Source organism: Equus przewalskii, chromosome 2 (assembly GCF_037783145.1).
Source record: "Equus przewalskii isolate Varuska chromosome 2, EquPr2, whole genome shotgun sequence".
Classification (NCBI taxonomy): domain Eukaryota; kingdom Metazoa; phylum Chordata; class Mammalia; order Perissodactyla; family Equidae; genus Equus; species Equus przewalskii.
The window spans coordinates 101009816-101029535 of record NC_091832.1 but is presented as its reverse complement, the minus strand read 5'-3'; the positions used below and the strand labels follow the sequence as shown (position 1 = coordinate 101029535).

Here is a 19720-nt window from a genome sequence, read left to right as displayed (position 1 = left end):
TTTACGCCAGGTGATGACATTTTTCCTGTGCTGTTCTGTCAAGTTTAAACATTTCTAATTTTAAAATCATTTTAAAACCCTTTACAGAATTGAAAGTAGTTTTTCAGACCATGAAGTGACTAACGCAACAGTTGTAAACGTGTCGCACTTCAGGCTAGCTCTTTCATGCGTCGGCCGGCCGAGGGTCTTCAAGAGCTGGACCGCCAGCGCTTCCGCCCCAAGCTGCAGGCGGCCAGAGCACTTCCGGCCCTCCGCCCTGAGGCCTGGAAACCTGGGCGAGCAGCGCAGAGCCTGCCACGCATGCGCGCCCCGGCGCAGCCTCTCCGGAGCGACCGTCTCATTACGTCATCGCCTGCGTTGCTTGGACGGCAACCGGCGCGAGTTTTTCAAAATGAGGGCGCGGAGGCGCCGCCTAGGCCTCGGAAGGTGCCCGGGAGGCCTTTCTGTGGCTGTGCCGTCGTCGCCAGGAGCGGCGGCCTAGAGAGCCGAGCCTGATGGGCGCCAAGAACGGCTGGCTGCTCGGAGCGCTGCCTCGAAGGGACTGCGTGAAAGGAGCTCATCCGGGGAGCACAGGCCGGGGCCTGGAAATATGGCGACCTGCATCGGGGAGAAGATCGAGGTGAAAGACTAGGCCGTCCTCAGCCGGGCGGGTGGGAGTGGCGGCACTCGAGACCACTGCGGGAAGGGGACTGGGCGAAGCTAACGGCTGCGGTGCGGGCGCCGAGGTGCTTTGGAAGGGTCCCAACTGCCAGGGGCCCGGCTGTTTGGGGGCGGAGCGGCCCGCCCCTCAAACATGCGGGGGCGGTGGCACAGGTGGGTCTCTCGCGTCCCCGCCCTGCTGTTCCTAGACGCTGCGGCTTCGTGTCAGCGATCCCGCCGGAGCTGCCGCGCTAGAGCGGGGCGACGCTGCCTCCCCCTTCTCCGAGGGCATGGCGGTTACCTCCGGCGGCAGCTGCGGCGGGATTCTCACCAGGCCCTCGGCTCCCTGGGGTTGGCTGGCGGTGGGAGGAGGGTCATGAGGCTGCATTGAGGGTGAGGAAGCAGATCGGCAGGGTGCTCAATCTGGAACCCAGCCTGGCCGCTCAGGGAGCCCGCAAGGCATCAACATGCTTTCCACCCTAGACCTCTGCTGTATCGAGGTGTAATACCTGCTTGAATTTTGAATTCAAATTCCCTTTCCGATCTATTTTATCTTCTTTTTCCAGTTCCTCCTCATTTTTCTTCTCTCTACTTCTATGAGTCATCACACGTATTCTTTAATTTTAACTTTTAAGGATTTTAAAGTTGGAAATCTGCTTGGTAAAGGATCATTTGCTGGTGTCTACAGAGCTGAGTCCATTCACACTGGTTTAGAAGTTGCAATCAAAATGGTAAGAATATATTAATCAGCTTCTCACCTCTGCTTTGCAAGTAACTATAGAGGTGACTTGAGACCTCAGAAACTCCTTACGTACCAGCGTTTTATTTGATTATTAGGGTGTAAAGAACCCAGTGCTTAGGCAGACGACAATAGTGCCACGTCCAGCAATTGAACCTAAGGCTATCTTAAATAAGTGTCTTATCTTCATTAATGTTCAGTAGACCTGGTATTTGTTCTTCTTATGCATACATGGAGTAATTAGTAGAAATCAAAGAACAATTTGAGTACGCTTTTGCATAGGTCTGTATTACACTGTAACAGTCTAAAATATTATTCTTGATTGTTAGAGGTGAGTCTAATAGTAACATAAGGAAAGGAGCTCATCCGGGGATTAACAATCGCTCATCTAAACCAATAGGGAGAGGGAAGGGAAGTTTTGTTTTAAAGCTTGGCTAAATTTTTGTTCTTGTTATCGGTATGATAGTTGTGCTATTAAGTTTTTTAAGTTGGGAGAGGGTATTAGAATGCATTGGGCAAACATACTGAAAGCTCACTCTGCCAAGTACTCTGCTAGGTGTATGGGGAAAATAGACAACAAAGTAAATTGATCTCATAAGGAAATAAGTAACAGGACTTCAGAATATTTTAAAGTATACATTCTCTTTTCAAAGTTATTTTTGAAAACTTCACATTTGCAAATTTATCATCATTTAAATCTCTCATGGTATTTTTAGATAGATAAGAAAGCCATGTACAAAGCTGGAATGGTACAGAGAGTCCAAAATGAGGTGAAAATACATTGCCAATTGAAGCATCCTTCTATCTTGGAGGTAAGATACAAATTTTATAGAAGTGGCCAAGGACATTGAATTTTTGTATGTTATAATTTATTATGCCCTTTTACATTTCAGTTGTATAACTATTTTGAAGATAACAATTATGTGTACCTAGTATTAGAAATGTGCCATAATGGAGAAATGAACAGGTATCTAAAGAACAGAATGAAACCATTCTCAGAAAATGAAGGTAGGCAGCTGCTTTTCTTGTTTTTTTTTCCTGTACCTATAAATTTTACTCTTTGAAGTGTAGTTTTGAAGAATGTGCTACTTTGTAATATTTAGTGAAACTGTTTCAGTTATTACTTTGAGCTAGAAAAGGAGACTTTTTTCCCCTCAAAATTATAAAAGCCGTTAGTTCCTATAAATAATTCAAGCATTACAGAAGTAAAAGCAGAAATTTGTTATCCATCTGTCCCCCAAACCACATTTTAAATTAAGTCATTGGTAGCAATTTAGTATGTATCCCTTCAGATCTAGAGATGAGCTTTTTAGAATGCTATTGATGACTATAAAGTAGTTTCTAAGTGAATCACAAACAACTGTTGAAACCATTTATTATAGAAAATGTCAAACATAGAGAGAGTAGTGTAATGAGCCCTCATCAACTTACCAGTCAGCTTCCAAAAGCTATCAACTCGTGATCAAATTGCTTCATCTGTAGAAAAATGGGCAGGGGATGTAAGCAGACTGTTCACAGAAGAGAAGTACAAATGGCCACTAAACCTGGAAAGATGCTCAAATTCGATAGGAATCATAAGAGTGCCAGCTAAAATAATGAGTACCATTTTTTTACTCGTTGGATTAAGACTACCTAATGTTAACAAGGATGTGCATGAAAATATAGCCTTTTGAAGGACAATTTGGCATGATATTAAAATACTAAATTTTATTCTTCAGTTCAGTGATTCTACTTCCTGAATTTAACATAAGGAAGCACCACATACGTATGCACAAGAAAACAAGCATGTACAACAATGTTTATTGCTATATTTTTTGTAATCTTGAAATATCAGAAGTGACCCAAATGTTCATCAACAGCAATTAAATAAAGTGGGGATTTATGTGTACTGACATAGAAATATCTCCAAGAAACGTGAATTGGGGAAAAAGTAATGAAACTATATATTTTTATACCATTTTTATATTTTAAAAGCATTTGTTACAATGTATTTCTGTAGATTTAAATGTATGTAGGCACACAGAAGAAAAGTATAAAAGAATATGTACACAATGTTAATGATTACTTTTTGGGAGAGTTTGGGAGGACATCAGAGGAGCTTTAGCTTGCTTTTTTTTTTACAATTAGAATGTATTTATGAATTGTTGTGCAGTTATAAGTATTTTCTCTTAATTGCTATGGACTTCTGGTTACCATAGTTACTCTAGTCTCTTTCGATTGCTAATAAGATTAAGCTTCCCATAACTATATAGAAAATCATCAGTTAGAAAGGATAAAGATTAAAAGGAGTGCCTAGTTGTCTTAACAGGAATTAAAGAATATGAAATTATCAGAGTAGTATTTTGATTGGCAAAACTAAGCTGCAAGCCAGTATTATGTAATACTCTGGCATGTGTACTTGGGTTTCTAAATACTGAATTTTGAGATTCTAAATACTGAATCTTCCAGATTTTCTAAATTGTTTTATTTTTTACATTCTAACAGCTCGACACTTCATGCACCAGATCATCACAGGAATGTTATATCTCCATTCTCATGGTATATTACACCGGGACCTCACGCTTTCTAACCTCTTACTTACGCGTAATATGAACATCAAGATTGCCGATTTTGGGCTGGCAACTCAATTGAAAATGCCACATGAAAAACACTATACTTTATGTGGAACTCCTAATTACATTTCACCAGAGATTGCAACTCGAAGTGCACATGGTCTTGAATCTGATGTTTGGTCCTTGGGCTGTATGTTTTATACGTTGCTTACTGGGAGACCACCTTTTGACACGGACACAGTTAAGAACACCTTAAATAAAGTAGTATTGGCAGATTACAAAATGCCAACTTTTTTGTCAAGAGAGGCCAAGGACCTTATTCACCACTTACTTCGTAGAAACCCAGCAGATCGTTTAAGTCTGTCTTCAGTGTTAGAGCATCCTTTTATGTCCCGGAATTCTTCAACAAAAAGTAAAGATTTAGGAACTGTGGAAGACTCAATTGATAGTGGACATGCCACCATTTCTACTGCTGTTACGGCTTCTTCCAGTACCAGTATGAGTGGTAGTTTATTTGACAGAAGAAGGCTTTTGATTGGTCAGCCACTCCCAAATAAAATGACTATTTTTCCAAAGAGTAAAATTGCAAATGATTTTTCTTCTTCAGGAGATGGAAGCAGTTTTTATACTCAGTGGGGAAATCAAGAACAAGAAATCAGTAATAGTGGAAGGGGAAGAGTAATCCAAGATGCAGAAGAAAGGCCACATTCCCGCTACCTTCGTAGAGCCCATTCCTCTGATAGATCTGGCACTTCTAACACTCAGTCTCCAGGAAAAACGTATACAATGGAACGATGTCACTCAGCAGAAGTGCTTTCAAAATCCAAAAGATCAGGAGTAGATGAAAATGAAGAACGATACTCACCCACAAACAGCAATGTCAATATTTTTCACTTCTTTAAAGAAAAGGCATCCAATTGTTCTGGATCTTTTGAAAGACCTGATAATGATCAAGCACTGTAAGAATACTATCAAAATCATTTTATTTTTTGATAAACATAGTAGCTCAAACATGAAGCTGCATCTAACTAAGGGGGATTACCGTGTCTCTAATGTCGTCAGATGTTCTGGGGTACTTCTTAACTATGGTTTTTATTATTAGGAAGAGAATCAGAATGATGATTTTGAATTGTAGTTAAGAATCTCTTTGCAAGTGAGTGTATGTGCTCATGATTATGTTTGTAATATGTGTTTAATACTTGGGAACTTTTTGTTTCATTTTTTAATTTTATATGAAGCAAATCTCCAGTGCAAAGTATCATATGTTAAACGTGTCTTGCAGGCTAGTTTTTTAGTTACTGTAAGTGTTTATTTTTTTATTTTTCTGATCTTTGATTTTTATGCTTAAATTGCAAGAGGGCAGTAGCCATGTTAGAAACATTGTCACACTACCATGGGCATTTTAGCATGGGAGTTTAGCTTCTTAGACACAATTTAGTTATGGAAATATTTGTTTCTACAGTTATTCTACAATTTCAGGTATTCAAATCAGAAGATATCTCCCTTTTTAAGTATTTGTATCTGAAAAGTTATTACCTGATAATTTTTTATTAGTTTATGAGATTTTTGTTCTTTGTTTAGTTCCAATCGTCTTTGTCCAGGAAAAACTCCTTTTCCATTTCCAGACCAGATATCTCAAACTGAAATGGTGCAACAGTGGTTTGGGAATCTGCAAGTAAAAGGTGAGTTTTTAATGGAGCATTTAATAAAAAATTAATGACTTAGACACTTAAGCATTGCAGTTTCTATTTGGGTTTTCTTAAGAAAATACATTTTCAATAAACTATATTACAGTAATAGTAATAATAACTGCTAACACATTTGAGTATTTAAAATATCTGCCACTGTCCTTAATGCTTCACATGTATTAACAACTCATTAGATTCTCAAAGCAAACGTATGAGGAAGATACTCTTATTAGCCCTGTCTTACAGATGAGAAAATTGTGGTGCACAGAGCTTAATTTGCCAAGCTACCCTGCCAGTAAGTAAAGGAGCCAGGATTCCCCTCCAAGCAGTCTGCCTCAGAGACTACTCTTAACCCCTCTGCTCTTGCAGCCTCTCTGTAATAAGCACCTACTGTCAGTGCCTATAAAATAATTAAAAGATGATTGACCTTGGGGCTGGCCCCGTGGCCGAGTGGTTAAGTTCATGCGCTCCGCTGCAGGCGGCCCGGTGTTTCGTCAGTTCGAATCCTGGGTGCGGACATGGCACTGCTCATCAAGCCACGCTGAGGCAGCGTCCCACATACCACAACTAGAAGGACCCGCAATGAGGAATATACAACTATGTACCGAGGGGCTTTGGGGAGAAAAAGGAAAAAACAAAAAAAAAACTTAAAAAAAATGAAAAAAACGAAAAAGATGATTGACCTTATTTTTAAGTAGAAGCTGATGTTGACATCATGGTTTACCCTTGGGACCTCATATATACTAAAGTATACAGATACTAAAACCTAAACGTTTTTAAACAGCTGTCACCCAAGTCATTATTTTTAGATATAGAGTTTGAAAGTCGAACATTTCTTATTAATGAACATGACAGATTCATAGAAATGGGTTGGAAAAATAAGGATGGAAAAAGAATAAAAAGGAGACATACGGAGAGGAGGAGATCATTTTGTGCCTAAGTATTGTGTTACCTCAGACAAAGAGTGCGTCGTATGGCTGTAATTTAAGCAGAGAGTTGTTATGTCACCGCAAGAGTCTATTCTTTTTTTATATATGTTATTTTCAACATCCCAAAAGAATTAATCTTTTCATTTGTGCTTGCTGAAGATGATAATAGAAGTCTATGTTTTTTAAACTATAATACTGTCATGTACTTAATCTTGCACTTAACCTTCTATTGTGTTTATAAATACTTTTATTTGGTAACATAGACATGTCTGAGATGGAAAAATAGCCTTATTTATAATAATCTAGTAGTACTGTTGCAATTTTAAGGTCTATTATTTGGTCCAAAATATTTTCTGTCAAAATAGGAGTAGGGGGAAAAACACTAAAAAGTCATTTAAGGAAAAAATTACAATACTAATTTTTAGAGTTTAGCATTTGAAAAATTGCTTTACAGAGTTTTATATAGTCTAATCACTGTAAAGGCCTTACAAAAATAATGTTACCATGTGAATTCTAAAAGTATAATTGGGTAAAGTTCAATAAGAACTTTTAAAAATTGAGGGTGCAAATACATTTGTAGTATTAAATACTAAAATATTAAAGCTATTTCATATATTATAGTATTTTTTGCTTTTAGTTGCATATTTGGTAAGTAGAGATGGAATAGACAGTCCTTAGCTTAAAAAGAGTAAATTTATATGTTTTCTAGAATGATTAGCTGAGAACTCCCAAATCTGTATTTGTTGGAGTGTTGGCAGTTAATTGTTTTAGAATTGGTAGGTGACCCTAGGTGACTAGTTTTTGCCTTGATTGAAAAACTAGTTACTATCTTTTCTTTCTTAATCTTCAGAATACTAAAGATATTTCTTTGCAGTCTGGCTTAAAATGTTTTTTTAAATTCACTCTTTTATTAATCATATCTTAAACTGCTTAGTGTTAGAAAACTTATGAGCCGTTTTTTTTTTACTAGATTTCTTTTGTTCCTAAAAAAAAAAAAGTGCTATTAGAATAATACCAGCATGACACTGTTTTGTGTAGACTTGACTTCGTAATTATTCGCTAGATTGCTTTATTCTGTCTATATTGTAGCTCATTTAAGAGGGACCACTGAGCACCACAGCTTTAGCCCAAACAGAGATTTCCAGGGCCATCCAGATTTGCAGGATACGTCAAGAAATGTCTGGACTGATAAAAGAGCCAAAAAGAGCCCTCATGTTTCTGATAATGCACATTCTGCAAAACAGCTGAATACCATGAAATATGTGACTGAGATAATTTAACAAGAATCTGTTTTTGGCCTAGATCCTCTTTCTGAACAAAGCAAGACTAGGGATATGGAGCCACCAGTGGGTTATCAGAAACATACGTTACGAAGCATTACGTCTCCTTTGACTGCTTACAGGTTAAAACCAATCAGACAGAAAACCAAAAAGGCTGTGGTATGTGTATTATTTTTCTAAATTACTATATGGTATGTTCCTTGAGTACCTGATTTCTGCTATCAAACATGATGTTTTTTTAGTTCCTTAATATGTCCCTGTACTTCTGATATGTATGTGATAGACTCATTTAAAAGAAAAGAGACAGGGTATTTATGGAAAAGTACCTCTTGTTTCCTTCTGGCTACTTTAAGAATGGTGAATTGATACTGACAAGTTTTGAATTTTAAGTTATTGATAATGAAAAACATTGAAAAATAATACTGGCTAAATACTGTGTTAAATATTATTTTATTCACAATTCCTGTCACTAAATTTTGTTTTTATTGTTTCTACATTTAATCCAGTCTCAAATCAAAAAGGTAAAATAGGAAATAGAACTTTTTTTTAACATCTGAAGCTATTTAAAGAAAAGGAATATACACAAAATGAAGTTTAGAGTTTTAAAAAAATGTGTGTGAATTGGGAATGCTGATTTTATTTTTTAATTCCATGTTCCTCCTGTTTGTCCTTGTTTTCCATTTCACCCAGTCTTGCCTTTGTTTGGCTTGCTATTGTCTTGTCAAAGTCCGTGTTCTCCACCCTACCTTCTGCTTTTATTCTACTCACTGGTTATCATTTCACGTTTCATTATATCTTCTTACCTTTGCTCCTTATGTTTCACAGTTGTGCTCAAATACACCTCTGGTCTAGACTGTTGCTGTGAAGCACCTCGGTTTTGACTTTAATTTTTGTTTCAGCCATGGTTAAGTACTTTTAAGTATTATATATGTCAGAGCTATTTAGTAAACAAGAGAATTGTTAGTGATTTTAGTTTTGTCTTTCAGGTGAGCATACTTGATTCAGAGGAGGTATGTGTGGAGCTTCTAAAGGAGTTTACATCTCAAGAATATGTGAAAGAAGTTCTTCAAATATCTAGTGATGGAAATATGGTAATGTGGATTTACTTTATTATTTTGCAAATTCTGATCATCGCTTAAGCATTTAGCATTCCAATTCATTCTATAAGGGTATCTTTAAAGTTTTTAAAAATCAGTTTTCCTGATATGATAGTGTCTCTGGAATTCAGAAACTGAAATAGAATACTATACATATTTAAATAAATTTGTGTGGTTTTTAAAATAATTATAACTAGTTACAAAATCTAAATTTTAAGCTCTAGTTTAAAAAGCAAAAAAAGTACTTTTAGAGAGTATTTGGCATTTTCAATGAAATAGTATTTAATATTACATATGAGCTCTTTTCATTATGTTAGTAACAAAATATCGTGCTCTAACTTTATGGCATATAATTAGAATTCTTAACAATTTGTTTGGCAGATCACTATTTATTATCCAAATGATGGGAGAGGTTTTCCTCTTGCTGAGAGACCACCCTCTCCTACTGACAACATCAGTAGGTACAGCTTTGACAGTTTACCAGGTAAGTAAGCTTACCAGGGAATACATTTAGAAAGTGGATTGATGTATACAGAAAGTCTATATACTTGGATATCATAGGTTGTAAATATCTTGGCTTCAGTCAGGCCGCAGGTCACGTTCTCATACTTTATTTCTGGTGATACCTTACCAATCCAGTGTTTCTTCATAGTCTGTGTTTTAATTGTATTGTATTCTATTTATTTAAGTAAAAACTAACTCTGGAATGTTAGTCATATATCACACGAATATAATTTGTACACTTGTTTAGTTACTAATTTGTCTAGAACCGTGTTAAAAATTCAACATAAAGTATCCAGTTTTTGACTTTTGAAATTATTACCATGCTACATAAACAATCATTTATAGTCGTGGTTAACCATATTTGACTCCCAGTGCAGCTTCTGGATATTATGGACTGGGGAATTAAATACTAAATAGTAAGACTTCACCAAGGTGACTTTTAGAAACCATCAAGAAAACCTATCTCATCTAATCCTGTTAGGAAAAAACTGGGTAGACAAGACTATTTAAATACTGTAAGTGACCCTAGTTATAGGGAACTGCAAAAACTTACTTTTGTATATAGGGACTGTAAAACTGTTCTTCACTAACATAAACAGAACTTTCTTTCCCTGAAAGGCATTTGGTTCTGATATCTCAGGTAGAAATCTTTTCATTTCATTTGTTAAAACTTTCCTGGAATCGTTACCTTACTTATAATGAGTCAGTGATTCAAAGAAAGAGATTTTAAAAATAATCGTGATACAAGTCATTGGATTTTGTTATATGCTTCTTCGGAATTTTATTATCCTATCTTTAGTTTTCATTAAAATAATAGACTTGTATCTCTAAAATATTTTTATTTTAGTACTGAGATTACTAACCTATCAACTTGAGCTTTTGAGAAAGAATAGAAATAAATATTAAACTTTTATGGAATTTATATATCAAGTCAACGCTTTATTCCCTAATACTAGCTTGTGTTTTTTCTTCCCCTAGAAAAGTACTGGCGAAAATATCAATATGCTTCCAGATTTGTACAGCTTGTAAGATCTAAATCTCCCAAAATCACTTATTTTACAAGATATGCTAAATGTGTTTTGATGGAGAATTCTCCTGGTGCTGATTTTGAGGTTTGGTTTTATGATGGTAAGTACCATTTAAAAACAGTAATTTTTTTCCCTGTAGTTCATAATTTAGTAGTTGTGGGTTGTTTTTTTTAATTTCCAACACAGCAGCTTTTTAAGATATTCAGTCATGTACTGCATGACATCGTGTTGGTCAGTGATAGACCACATGTACAACAGTGGTCCCATAAGATTAGTACCATGTAGTGTAGGTGTGTAATTGGTTATACCATCTAGGTTTGTGTAAATACACTGTTGATGTTCACACAATGACGAAATTGGTTAATGATGTATTTCTCGGAATGTATCCCTGCTGTTAAGCAACACATGACTGTATATACGTTGTGTGTGTGTGTGTGTATCTGTATAAATAAATTATGTAGTGCAGTATACTGTATGTCAAATCATGTTAACCAAAATTTATTTATATATGCTTTCTTGTTTATCCTCTAATATGTATGTTAGTCCTCTTTCTCTTTTTGGCTCAAATTTAAAAACATCCGGATTGATAGTATAAAAATCATGTGAAATAAACAATATTCTATTTCTTATTAGAAACTTAAATGGACATATACCAAATTATAAGAATTATAAATGTGGCAAAAGGATAGGTTGAACCAGAGAATCTTATTTTCTATATTTATTCCATAAAGATAATTTACTTTTTAACCTGTAAAGCTCCCTCCTTTAAGGGACACATAGCACATACACTCACATAGTACACCTATAGTTATAGCTGTCCTTCAGTTGTGTTTTATAAGAGAGCAGTGATTTTTTAAAATATCGTAAAAGTATTAGACTCAAGCCAGATATATGCAGGAAAGAAAAATGGATGGCCTTTGTGTTTGGAATACTTTGAGAGCCTCATTTTATTAATGGTCAACAACTGAAGATAAATGATACCTTAATCCTAGGAGCCATTATGTACTGGTATGATATTGAAGATAAATCTAGGAATATTTAAAGAAATGATAAAAGAATAGTTTTCTTCTTATTTTTTAAGGAGCAAAGATACACAAAACAGAAGATTTAATTCATGTTATTGAAAAGACTGGGAAATCTTACACCTTAAAAGGTGAAAGTGAAGTTAATAGCTTGAAAGAGGAACTAAAAATTTATATGGACCATGCTAATGAGGTACGTAGCTCCTTGTAGTAGGTTTTTCGTACCAGTTAATAATGATTACAAATGACATAGGTGAAGCAATGACGGAAAGCACTCTTCTTTTGAAATAGGGTCATCGTATTTGTTTAGCACTAGAATCCATAATTTCAGAAGAGGAAAACAAAAGTGGAGGTGCTCCCTTTTTCCCAATAATCATAGGAAGGTAAATGTTTGAAAAATTTTTAAATATGGCTGAAATGTATGGGAAATGTTACAAAAACAGTTTGATGTTTACATTATGAACATTCTTTAGTTTTCTATAAATTGAAAGCTTTAAGGGAACATATTTGGACATTTCTATCTCCTTCAGAAAACCTGGTAATACTAGTTCACCTAAGGCCTTATCACCTACTCCTTCTGTGGATCCAAACTACCCAATGAGAGAGAGACCATCTTTGAATAGAATGATCATAAATAGTGCTGCTTCTTCGAAACAGGCGCCGATACTTAGTCCTTCTGTAAGTAAATATATGCCATTTCTCTACTTTAAACTCTTCAGTGATTGCCTGATGCCCTTGATATAAAATTAAAACTCCTGCGGCCAGCCCCGTTGCCGAGTGGTTAAGTTCGCATGCTCCACTTCAGTGGCCCAGAGTTTCGCTGGCTCGGATCCTGGGCGCGGACATGGCACTGCTCATTAGGCCATGCTGAGTCAGTGTCCCACATGCCACACCTAGAAGGTCCCACAACCAAAATATACAGCTATGTACTGGGGGAACTTGGGGAGTAAAAAAGCAGGAAAAAAAAAAGATTGGCAACAGTTGTTAGCTCAGGTGCCTATCTTAAAAAAAAAAGCTCCTTACTGTGGCCTTACTATCACCTACCTACTTTTTCAGCCTCATCCTGAGCTACTTTACCCCACGCTTTGTGCTTGAGCCTCAGAAGCCATCTTTTAGTTCTTAATCTCAGGGCCTTTTCACATGCTCTTCACTTGACCTGGAACTCTTCTCCAACTCCTTAATGGCTAATTCTTTCTCATCCTTCTTGTGTCAGTTTAAATGCTACTTCAGTGAGGACTAACCTAATCCCTCTAGGAGAAAGCTAACTCTATTAATATATATTTTGTTTTATTTTTTCTAGTAAAATATCAACTGCCTTAATATTCATGATAGGCTCATGGTTAAATACACTTATTATATTTTTACTCAGTGAACTGTGCTGCTAATAAAGACTATATAGCAATGTAGAAAAATGCAGCATTAAAGAGATAGATCTGTTTGTGTGTAGTACGTTTACCTGTGTACCTGCACACACATACATACATATGTAATTGCAGCTATGAAAAATTATACCTTGGGGGGAGAAAAGATAAAAGAAATTTACCAAATGAAAATAGCAGTTGTATGACTTTTTTTCTGTTCTGTATTTTTCTGGTTTTCCATAATGTGGTTATATATTTTTTAATTAATACTTTAAAACTGAACTTTAATGCTTATGTGGTTATATTTTAATTTTGTTTTTAAAATATTACTTTACACTAATGAAAATCCAGTCATTTTCTGCTTTTGCTGAAGCTGGCTTATGAAAATGCTGAGGAATAGCGTCTCCCTGTCTTTTCTGTTTGTAGACGGTTACAGGTGAAGGACTTGGCGCCACAGCTCTGGCCTCCGGAACAAGCATCTCTCCTAGTGGTGTGAACGATTGTCTTCCTAAATCAGCACAACTTTTGAAGTCTGTTTTTGTGAAAAATGTTGGTTGGGCTACACAGGTGAGAAGGTTTTTAGGAAGGTGAATTTTCTCTGTATGAGTTTCTTTAGTTTCCACAATGATTAAAGAATTACCAAAAAATAGAAATTATTTTAAAAATTTCTCTTTGCAAGTAAGTTTTTATACCCTTTTATATATTGATTCTATCACTAAAAATTTTAACTTTTTTTTTTTTAAGATTGGCACCAGAGCTAACATCTGTTGCCACTCTTCTTTTTTGTTTCCCTTCTCCCCAAAGTCCCCCAGTACATAGTTGTATATTCTAGTTGTAGGTTCTTCTGGTTGTGCTGTGTGGGATGCCGCCTCAGCATGGCTTGATGAGTGGTGTCATGCCTGCACCCGGGATCCGAACTGGCAAAACTCTGGGCCGCCAAAGTGCAGCACGCAAACTTAACCACTCAGCCACTGGGCCAGCCCCTGCATTTTTTATTTGTATACAGTTGGACAACTCTGGATCTTGTTGATGACAGATTGCCTGCTAGGGCCTGCATGACCTATTTTTGCCAGTTATTTTTACAGTAGAGGTCATGATAATCGCTTATTGTTAGGAATTAAGAATGATGTCTAGGGCATTTTAAGTTTTACAGACTATTTGTAATCTATATTTCTAGAGTAACTTTCATTTGGCAGAAAAGGATTTTTGCACTTAAAAGTTAAGTCCACATTTAGTTTCAAACTTACAGAATTTTATGTAGGTATGAACCTGTCTGAAAGCTTGAAGCTTAGTCTTTTGAGCATAGCACATGTAATTTCAAATTAACAGTGAAGTAAAATGCAACCTAGACCTTTATGGGGATAGGAAATAAAGGGAAGGGAGTTCAACATTTGTTGAGTACTTTCTGTGTGGTACCATGATTTTCATATACGTTGTCTCATTATTCCCCAAAATAAAACCTGGTAAAGTTGATGTTATCTTCTTTTATAGATAGTAAAATTATGGCTTATGATGGTTGGTTGACTTGCACAGTCCTACTCATTATTTGGCAGCATCTGGTTATAAACCCAGGTCTACTTGATTCCAATGTCCACATCTTCTTCGCACTCTATTTGGAGTGGCACATTGTAAAAAGTATCAGTGCCTAAGGAACAAATTTCAAAGACTAAGATGTAATGTTCTCAAGAAGATGAGAAAGTCTTGTGGTCTAAGGACAAAGAATAGAGGGAAATCCTAATTTAAGAAAGTGTTGGCTTTGGTTATTTCCTAAATGTCTTCTTGGTTAGAAATACTATGTGGAAAAAAACAAAAAACAAACTATTGAGTTACCCTAGTGGAAACGAATGGGAAATGAGATTCATTTAGAGTAATTTTAATATTATAAAGCCCTAGCTATTAAAGGAATAATCTAAAAAAGACATGAATATTCTCAATGCTCCTACCATCACAACCTCAAATTTGTAGTTAACCTGGGAAGATTGGTTTTTTCTAACTATGTGAAAAACCTGTTAAACATCAGTGCCTTTTAAGAACTTCAAATCCTCTCCCGTATAGTAATTTTGCATGCTTATTATTTTTCTAGTTAACTAGTGGAGCTGTGTGGGTTCAGTTTAATGATGGGTCCCAGTTGGTTGTCCAGGCAGGAGTGTCTTCTATCAGTTATACATCCCCAAATGGTCACACAACTAGGTAAGTTCTTAAAATAATGGTTGAGAATTCAATCCTTTGCTACAATTTTGTTTTCTCTGTGTGTTGAAATAAATGATTTAATAAAGTTATGTTATTTTCTTTAGATTAGAGCCTTCAATTTAATGAAGAATACAGATTTTCAGCTTGTTTTAAATTATAATGTCAATTCAAGTTTATCTAATTTTTTTTATTATTTAAATACATTTAGAAATTGGTCTATTTAAAAGGAAACAAATTGGGTATGCTTAATTTGATTTAGGTATCTACTCTAATGAATAATTTTGTATGATTTTCTGAAGTGCCTCTTGCCATTGAAGAATTACTGAAAAATATAATGTGCCTTTTGATACTCTCATATGAACCAAGTAATTAAGTTATGTTTTTGTCTTTTTTTCTTTTGCTTCTCTTAGGTATGGAGAAAATGAAAAATTACCAGAATACATCAAACAGAAATTACAGTGTCTTTCTTCCATCCTTTTGATGTTTTCTAATCCAACTCCTGGTTTTCACTGATGAAAGCTCCTTTTAGATATATAAGTTTAATAAATAACTTTTTTGTTGGCTTTCAAGTAAAGTGACTTTTTTTATTTACTATAACTTCCTCAGAAAGCCTTCTACAAAAGAGAATTTTAATCTATACTATAATGGATGTATTCTAATGAGGGAACAAAACAGAATGACACTTGAGTCACTTATAAAATGTAGTGGTCATAGATTAAAATAGGACACCTAACTTTACTCTTAGAACATATACCCCCAAACTTACTGTGTTCATATGTTTGTATTGAACAATCTTTTAAAAGCAAAAATATAAATGGTGTGTGGTATGTTTGTGCTTTTATTGTTTTCCTTACTTCTCAGACATGTTGAGAATCATGGACAAAATATGCTGGACTTTTTGAATTTTTGAACATGTAAATAATGTATATTTATGTTACAAGTAACATATGTAAACGTGTATATTTGTTTTATATTTATTTTTGTAGCACCAGTTTCTGAGGAAACATTTCTGCAAATGCATTTTATAAAAAAATAAATACAATGATAAGTCACTTTATCTTTTGATTTATTCAATTAAATACTTATTTTAAAATAAGTTACTAGTAAACTTGTTTTTAAATTTTGTTTCCTGTTTGTTTAGGAGGAGCCAATTAAATTTGAAAAGTTAATTTGGCAAATGGTAAATACATCATTTCTCTACCCCATCTAAAAATATCTGTATATTTTAGTGTTAAACATCTTAACACTGAAGAACTTAACAATGCAATTAATTAAGATGAAGAAAAAGAATATTTGATAGTGGGGCAGCCATTCCTAATGAAATACTCAAGGTAAAATAGGAATAGAATGAAACTACTTAAGTGTGATAAAGACTGTTTATTTAATGTTTCCTGCTGATTTTTAATCAGAGAAATATTGGAGCTAATTCCATTAACAGATAGGAATGCCCAGTGTCACAGTTATTCAGCGTTGTTTTGGAGGTTTTTGCCTAAGGCAGTGAGAAAAATAATTTGCAACATAAATTGCAAAGTTAATAAGAAAAACACAACTCAATAGAAAAATGGACAAGAGATATGAACAGATAATTCAAAAAAGGGGAAATCTATTTAGTGAATCAAAAGGAAATATGCTCAACTACATTTATAGTTGGAGAAATGGAAAAGTAAAACAAGAAAATCATTTCCCTTTATCAAAGAGATTGGTAAAAAATAATAAAGTAATAGTACTGAGATAAGCAGGGCATTCTCAGGTGTTGATTAGAATGTAAATGATAAAGTAATTTGGCAATATCTATTAGAATTAACACATTTGAATACATTAGTAATCCAACTTTGGGAAAGAAAATTATGTAAGCCCTTCTATTAGAGAAAAAAAATATAATCAGAAATGAGTTTCCCTTTGTAAATGGAAATAAAGGAATTCTGGGCTAAATTTTGGAGGCTAAGGACTCATACATTTTGCTTTGACAGAATTGAGCTACGTGTATTTTTTGTCTCTTTCAGTCTTAATGTGTCTTTATGTTTCAGGTATTTCTCTTATACATTTTATATAGCTGAGTTTTTGGTTTTTTTTTTTTTTAAAGAAGCAAGTTCTTGGTTTTTTGTTTTTTTTTAAAAGATTGGCACCTGAGCTAACAAGTGTTGCCAATCTTCTTTTTTTTTCTGCTTTTTCTCCCCAAATCCCCCTAGTACATAGCTGTATATTTTAGTTGTGAGTCCTTCTACTTATGGCATGTGCGATGCTGCCTCAGCATGGCTTGATGAGTGGTGGCATGTCCGTGCCCAGGATCCGAACCAGCAAAACCCTGGGCTGCTGAAGTGGAGCACGCGAACTTAACCATTCGGCCACGGGGCGCGCCCCTATAGCTGAGTTTTATTTTTTAATCCAGTCTAATAACCTGTGTAGTCCACTTCGTTTATTTATTGTCATTTCTGATATATTTTACTCTTTGTCATTACAGTTCTATTGCATTTATGTCTGCCAGTTTATTTTGTGTTTTGTATTTACTTTGCTTTTCTTTTTTTCCTTTCTTGCCTTCTTTCAGGTTGAGTTTCCTTCAATCTCTTATTCTCTCTGCTGATTTTCTTCCAGAGAGTGGTACGGTGGTAGTTTATCAGTAGTCAGTGTTTACATTATTATATTATGAAAATATTCTCAAATAAGCTATGTGCTACACAAGAATTACATTTCTTAAACAATTTAGGATTTTTCTGGAGTTATTTTGTTTGCTCAAACACATCAGGTAATCTATCTGTGTTTTTTTGTTGTTCCCTTTTTTCCTCCTTTTGGAGATCTCTCTCTTAAGCCCTCTGATCTTTTTCTGTCTGGGCCAGTTGCTGTGTAGTTTTCCAGTGTATCTGTTACATGGCTAATGGACGTTTGGGTTGTTTCCAGATTTTGGCTGTAAAAACCGTATTGCTGTGAACATTTTCTGGTGCACGTGCACACAAGCTTCTCAAGTTCTAGAAGTGAATTTCCTGGCTTGTATTTGGGTCTCTCAAACCTCAGTAGATAATGTCTGCTTTTTCACTTCCACCTGCAAAACATGAGAGTGAATACTGTTCCACATCCTCATGAGTGCTTGATGTGATCTGTTAAAATTTTGCCAATTTCACAAATGTAGAATAGTGTATCATTGTGGTTTTAATTTGTGTTTTCCTCATTACTAGAGAGGTTGAAATCTTACATGTTTATTGAATATTTGTCCTCTTGTGAAGTGCCTGTTGATGTCTTTTCCTTATTTTTTTTCTCTTGGGTTGTCTGTTTTTCTTAGTGATTTTTTTTTTTTTTTTGAGGAAGATTAGCCCCGAGCTAACATCTGCAGCCAATCCTCCTCTTTCTACTGAGGAAGACTGGCCCTGAGCTAACATCTGTGCCCATCTTCCTCTACTTTATATGTGGGACACGTGCTACAGCATGGCTCAACATGCAGTGTGTAGGTCTGCACCCGCGATCCAAACCAGCAAATCCCGGCCACCAAAGCAGAACGTGTGAACTTAACCACTGTGCCACCTGGCTGGCCCCTTTTTCTTAGTGATTTTTAAGAGTTCTAGATATGTATCCTTTGTCTATTGACGTATGACAAATATCTTCTCCCGTTCTAGGCTCCCACTCTCTTAGTAGTTCTTGATAAACAGAAATTCTCAACCTTAATATAGTCCGATTTCACAGCCTTCTTTTATGATTAGTCCTTTTTCGTTATTTAGTATTTCTTTACCTACACAAAAGGTTGTGAAGATATTCTAGATTACCTTCCAAAACATTGTTTGTTTTACCTTTCATCTGTATTTATAATGTGGAAAGTTTGATTTATATGTCTCCATCTGGAATTATTTATGAACGAGGATCGGGGATAAATTGAGGGTGGGTACCATTCTGAAAATAGAGGGATTAAGTGACACTAGATAGTGGATGCTGAATGCAGAGACACCCCCACCTTTATTCCTCAGTCGCCGCCTCCTTAGCTCCCAGAATGCAGGCAGCCACTGTGCGGTTCTTGGAGACTTCTGTCTGAAAAGTCTGTCTAGCCTACCAGGAAAGTTGGAGTTCCCCCAACAAATGTGCCACCCAGATCATTCTACAGGGAAATTAAAAGTGAACCAGCCCCATCCAATCAGCTTTTTAGTCCTTCATTTTAAAACCGTTTTGTTATGGAAAGTTCATACAAATGGGAATAGACTAGTAGAATGAACCCCACATGGATCCGCTGCCTGCCTTCAACAGTTATCAGCGTGCGGTAAATCTTGTTTTATTTATACCACTTTTTATTCTCTCCGAGCCAGATTATTGTGAAGCAAATCTCAGGCATCATATTACTGCAGCTATAAATACATACCTTTTTTATAAACAACCACAATGTCATTATTAGATACACTTAAAAAGAAAGTCTTAATTGCATAATATCAAATATCCAGCCAGTGTTCAATGTCCCCCTGGTATTATTACAAAAAAGGAAAAATTAGGTGGTTTGTTTGAATCAGAACCCAAACAAGATCCACACACTGTATTTGGTTGATAGATTTCAATCTTTTTTCCCCAGTTTTATTGACATATAATTGAAATAGAACATTGTATTAGTCCAAGGTATACAACAGGATCTGATATATGTATATATTGTGAAACGATTAACACAAGTTTAGTTAACATCAATCACCTCACAGTTACAAATCTTTTTCTTATGATGAGAACTT

The 19720-nt window shown here is 35.6% G+C and overlaps 1 protein-coding gene across 1 annotated transcript; it reads left to right on the top strand.

Annotated features, from left to right (window-relative positions):
• The first annotated feature begins 214 nt into the window (after window positions 1-214).
• PLK4 (polo like kinase 4) lies at window positions 215-16081 on the top strand. The gene is made up of 16 exons (XM_070609111.1): window positions 215-619; window positions 1275-1370; window positions 2095-2190; window positions 2272-2386; window positions 3863-4889; window positions 5512-5612; window positions 7850-7986; window positions 8814-8918; window positions 9306-9408; window positions 10407-10556; window positions 11538-11671; window positions 11770-11861; window positions 12009-12156; window positions 13266-13406; window positions 14923-15029; window positions 15440-16081. The coding sequence occupies exons 1-16, from the start codon at window positions 590-592 to the stop codon at window positions 15540-15542; spliced, it is 2685 nt and encodes an 894-aa protein (XP_070465212.1). The 5' UTR covers window positions 215-589; the 3' UTR covers window positions 15543-16081.
• Window positions 16082-19720: the final 3639 nt, after the last annotated feature.

Bases quoted from the DNA above. Each gene is read 5' to 3' on its own strand.
- PLK4 (XM_070609111.1), top strand. From the start codon at position 590: ATGGCGACCTGCATCGGGGAGAAGATCGAG. The intron at 7,987-8,813 runs GTATGTGTATTA...TTTGTCTTTCAG, and splicing joins AGAAAACCAAAAAGGCTGTG to GTGAGCATACTTGATTCAGA. The intron at 12,157-13,265 runs GTAAGTAAATAT...TTCTGTTTGTAG, and splicing joins CGCCGATACTTAGTCCTTCT to ACGGTTACAGGTGAAGGACT.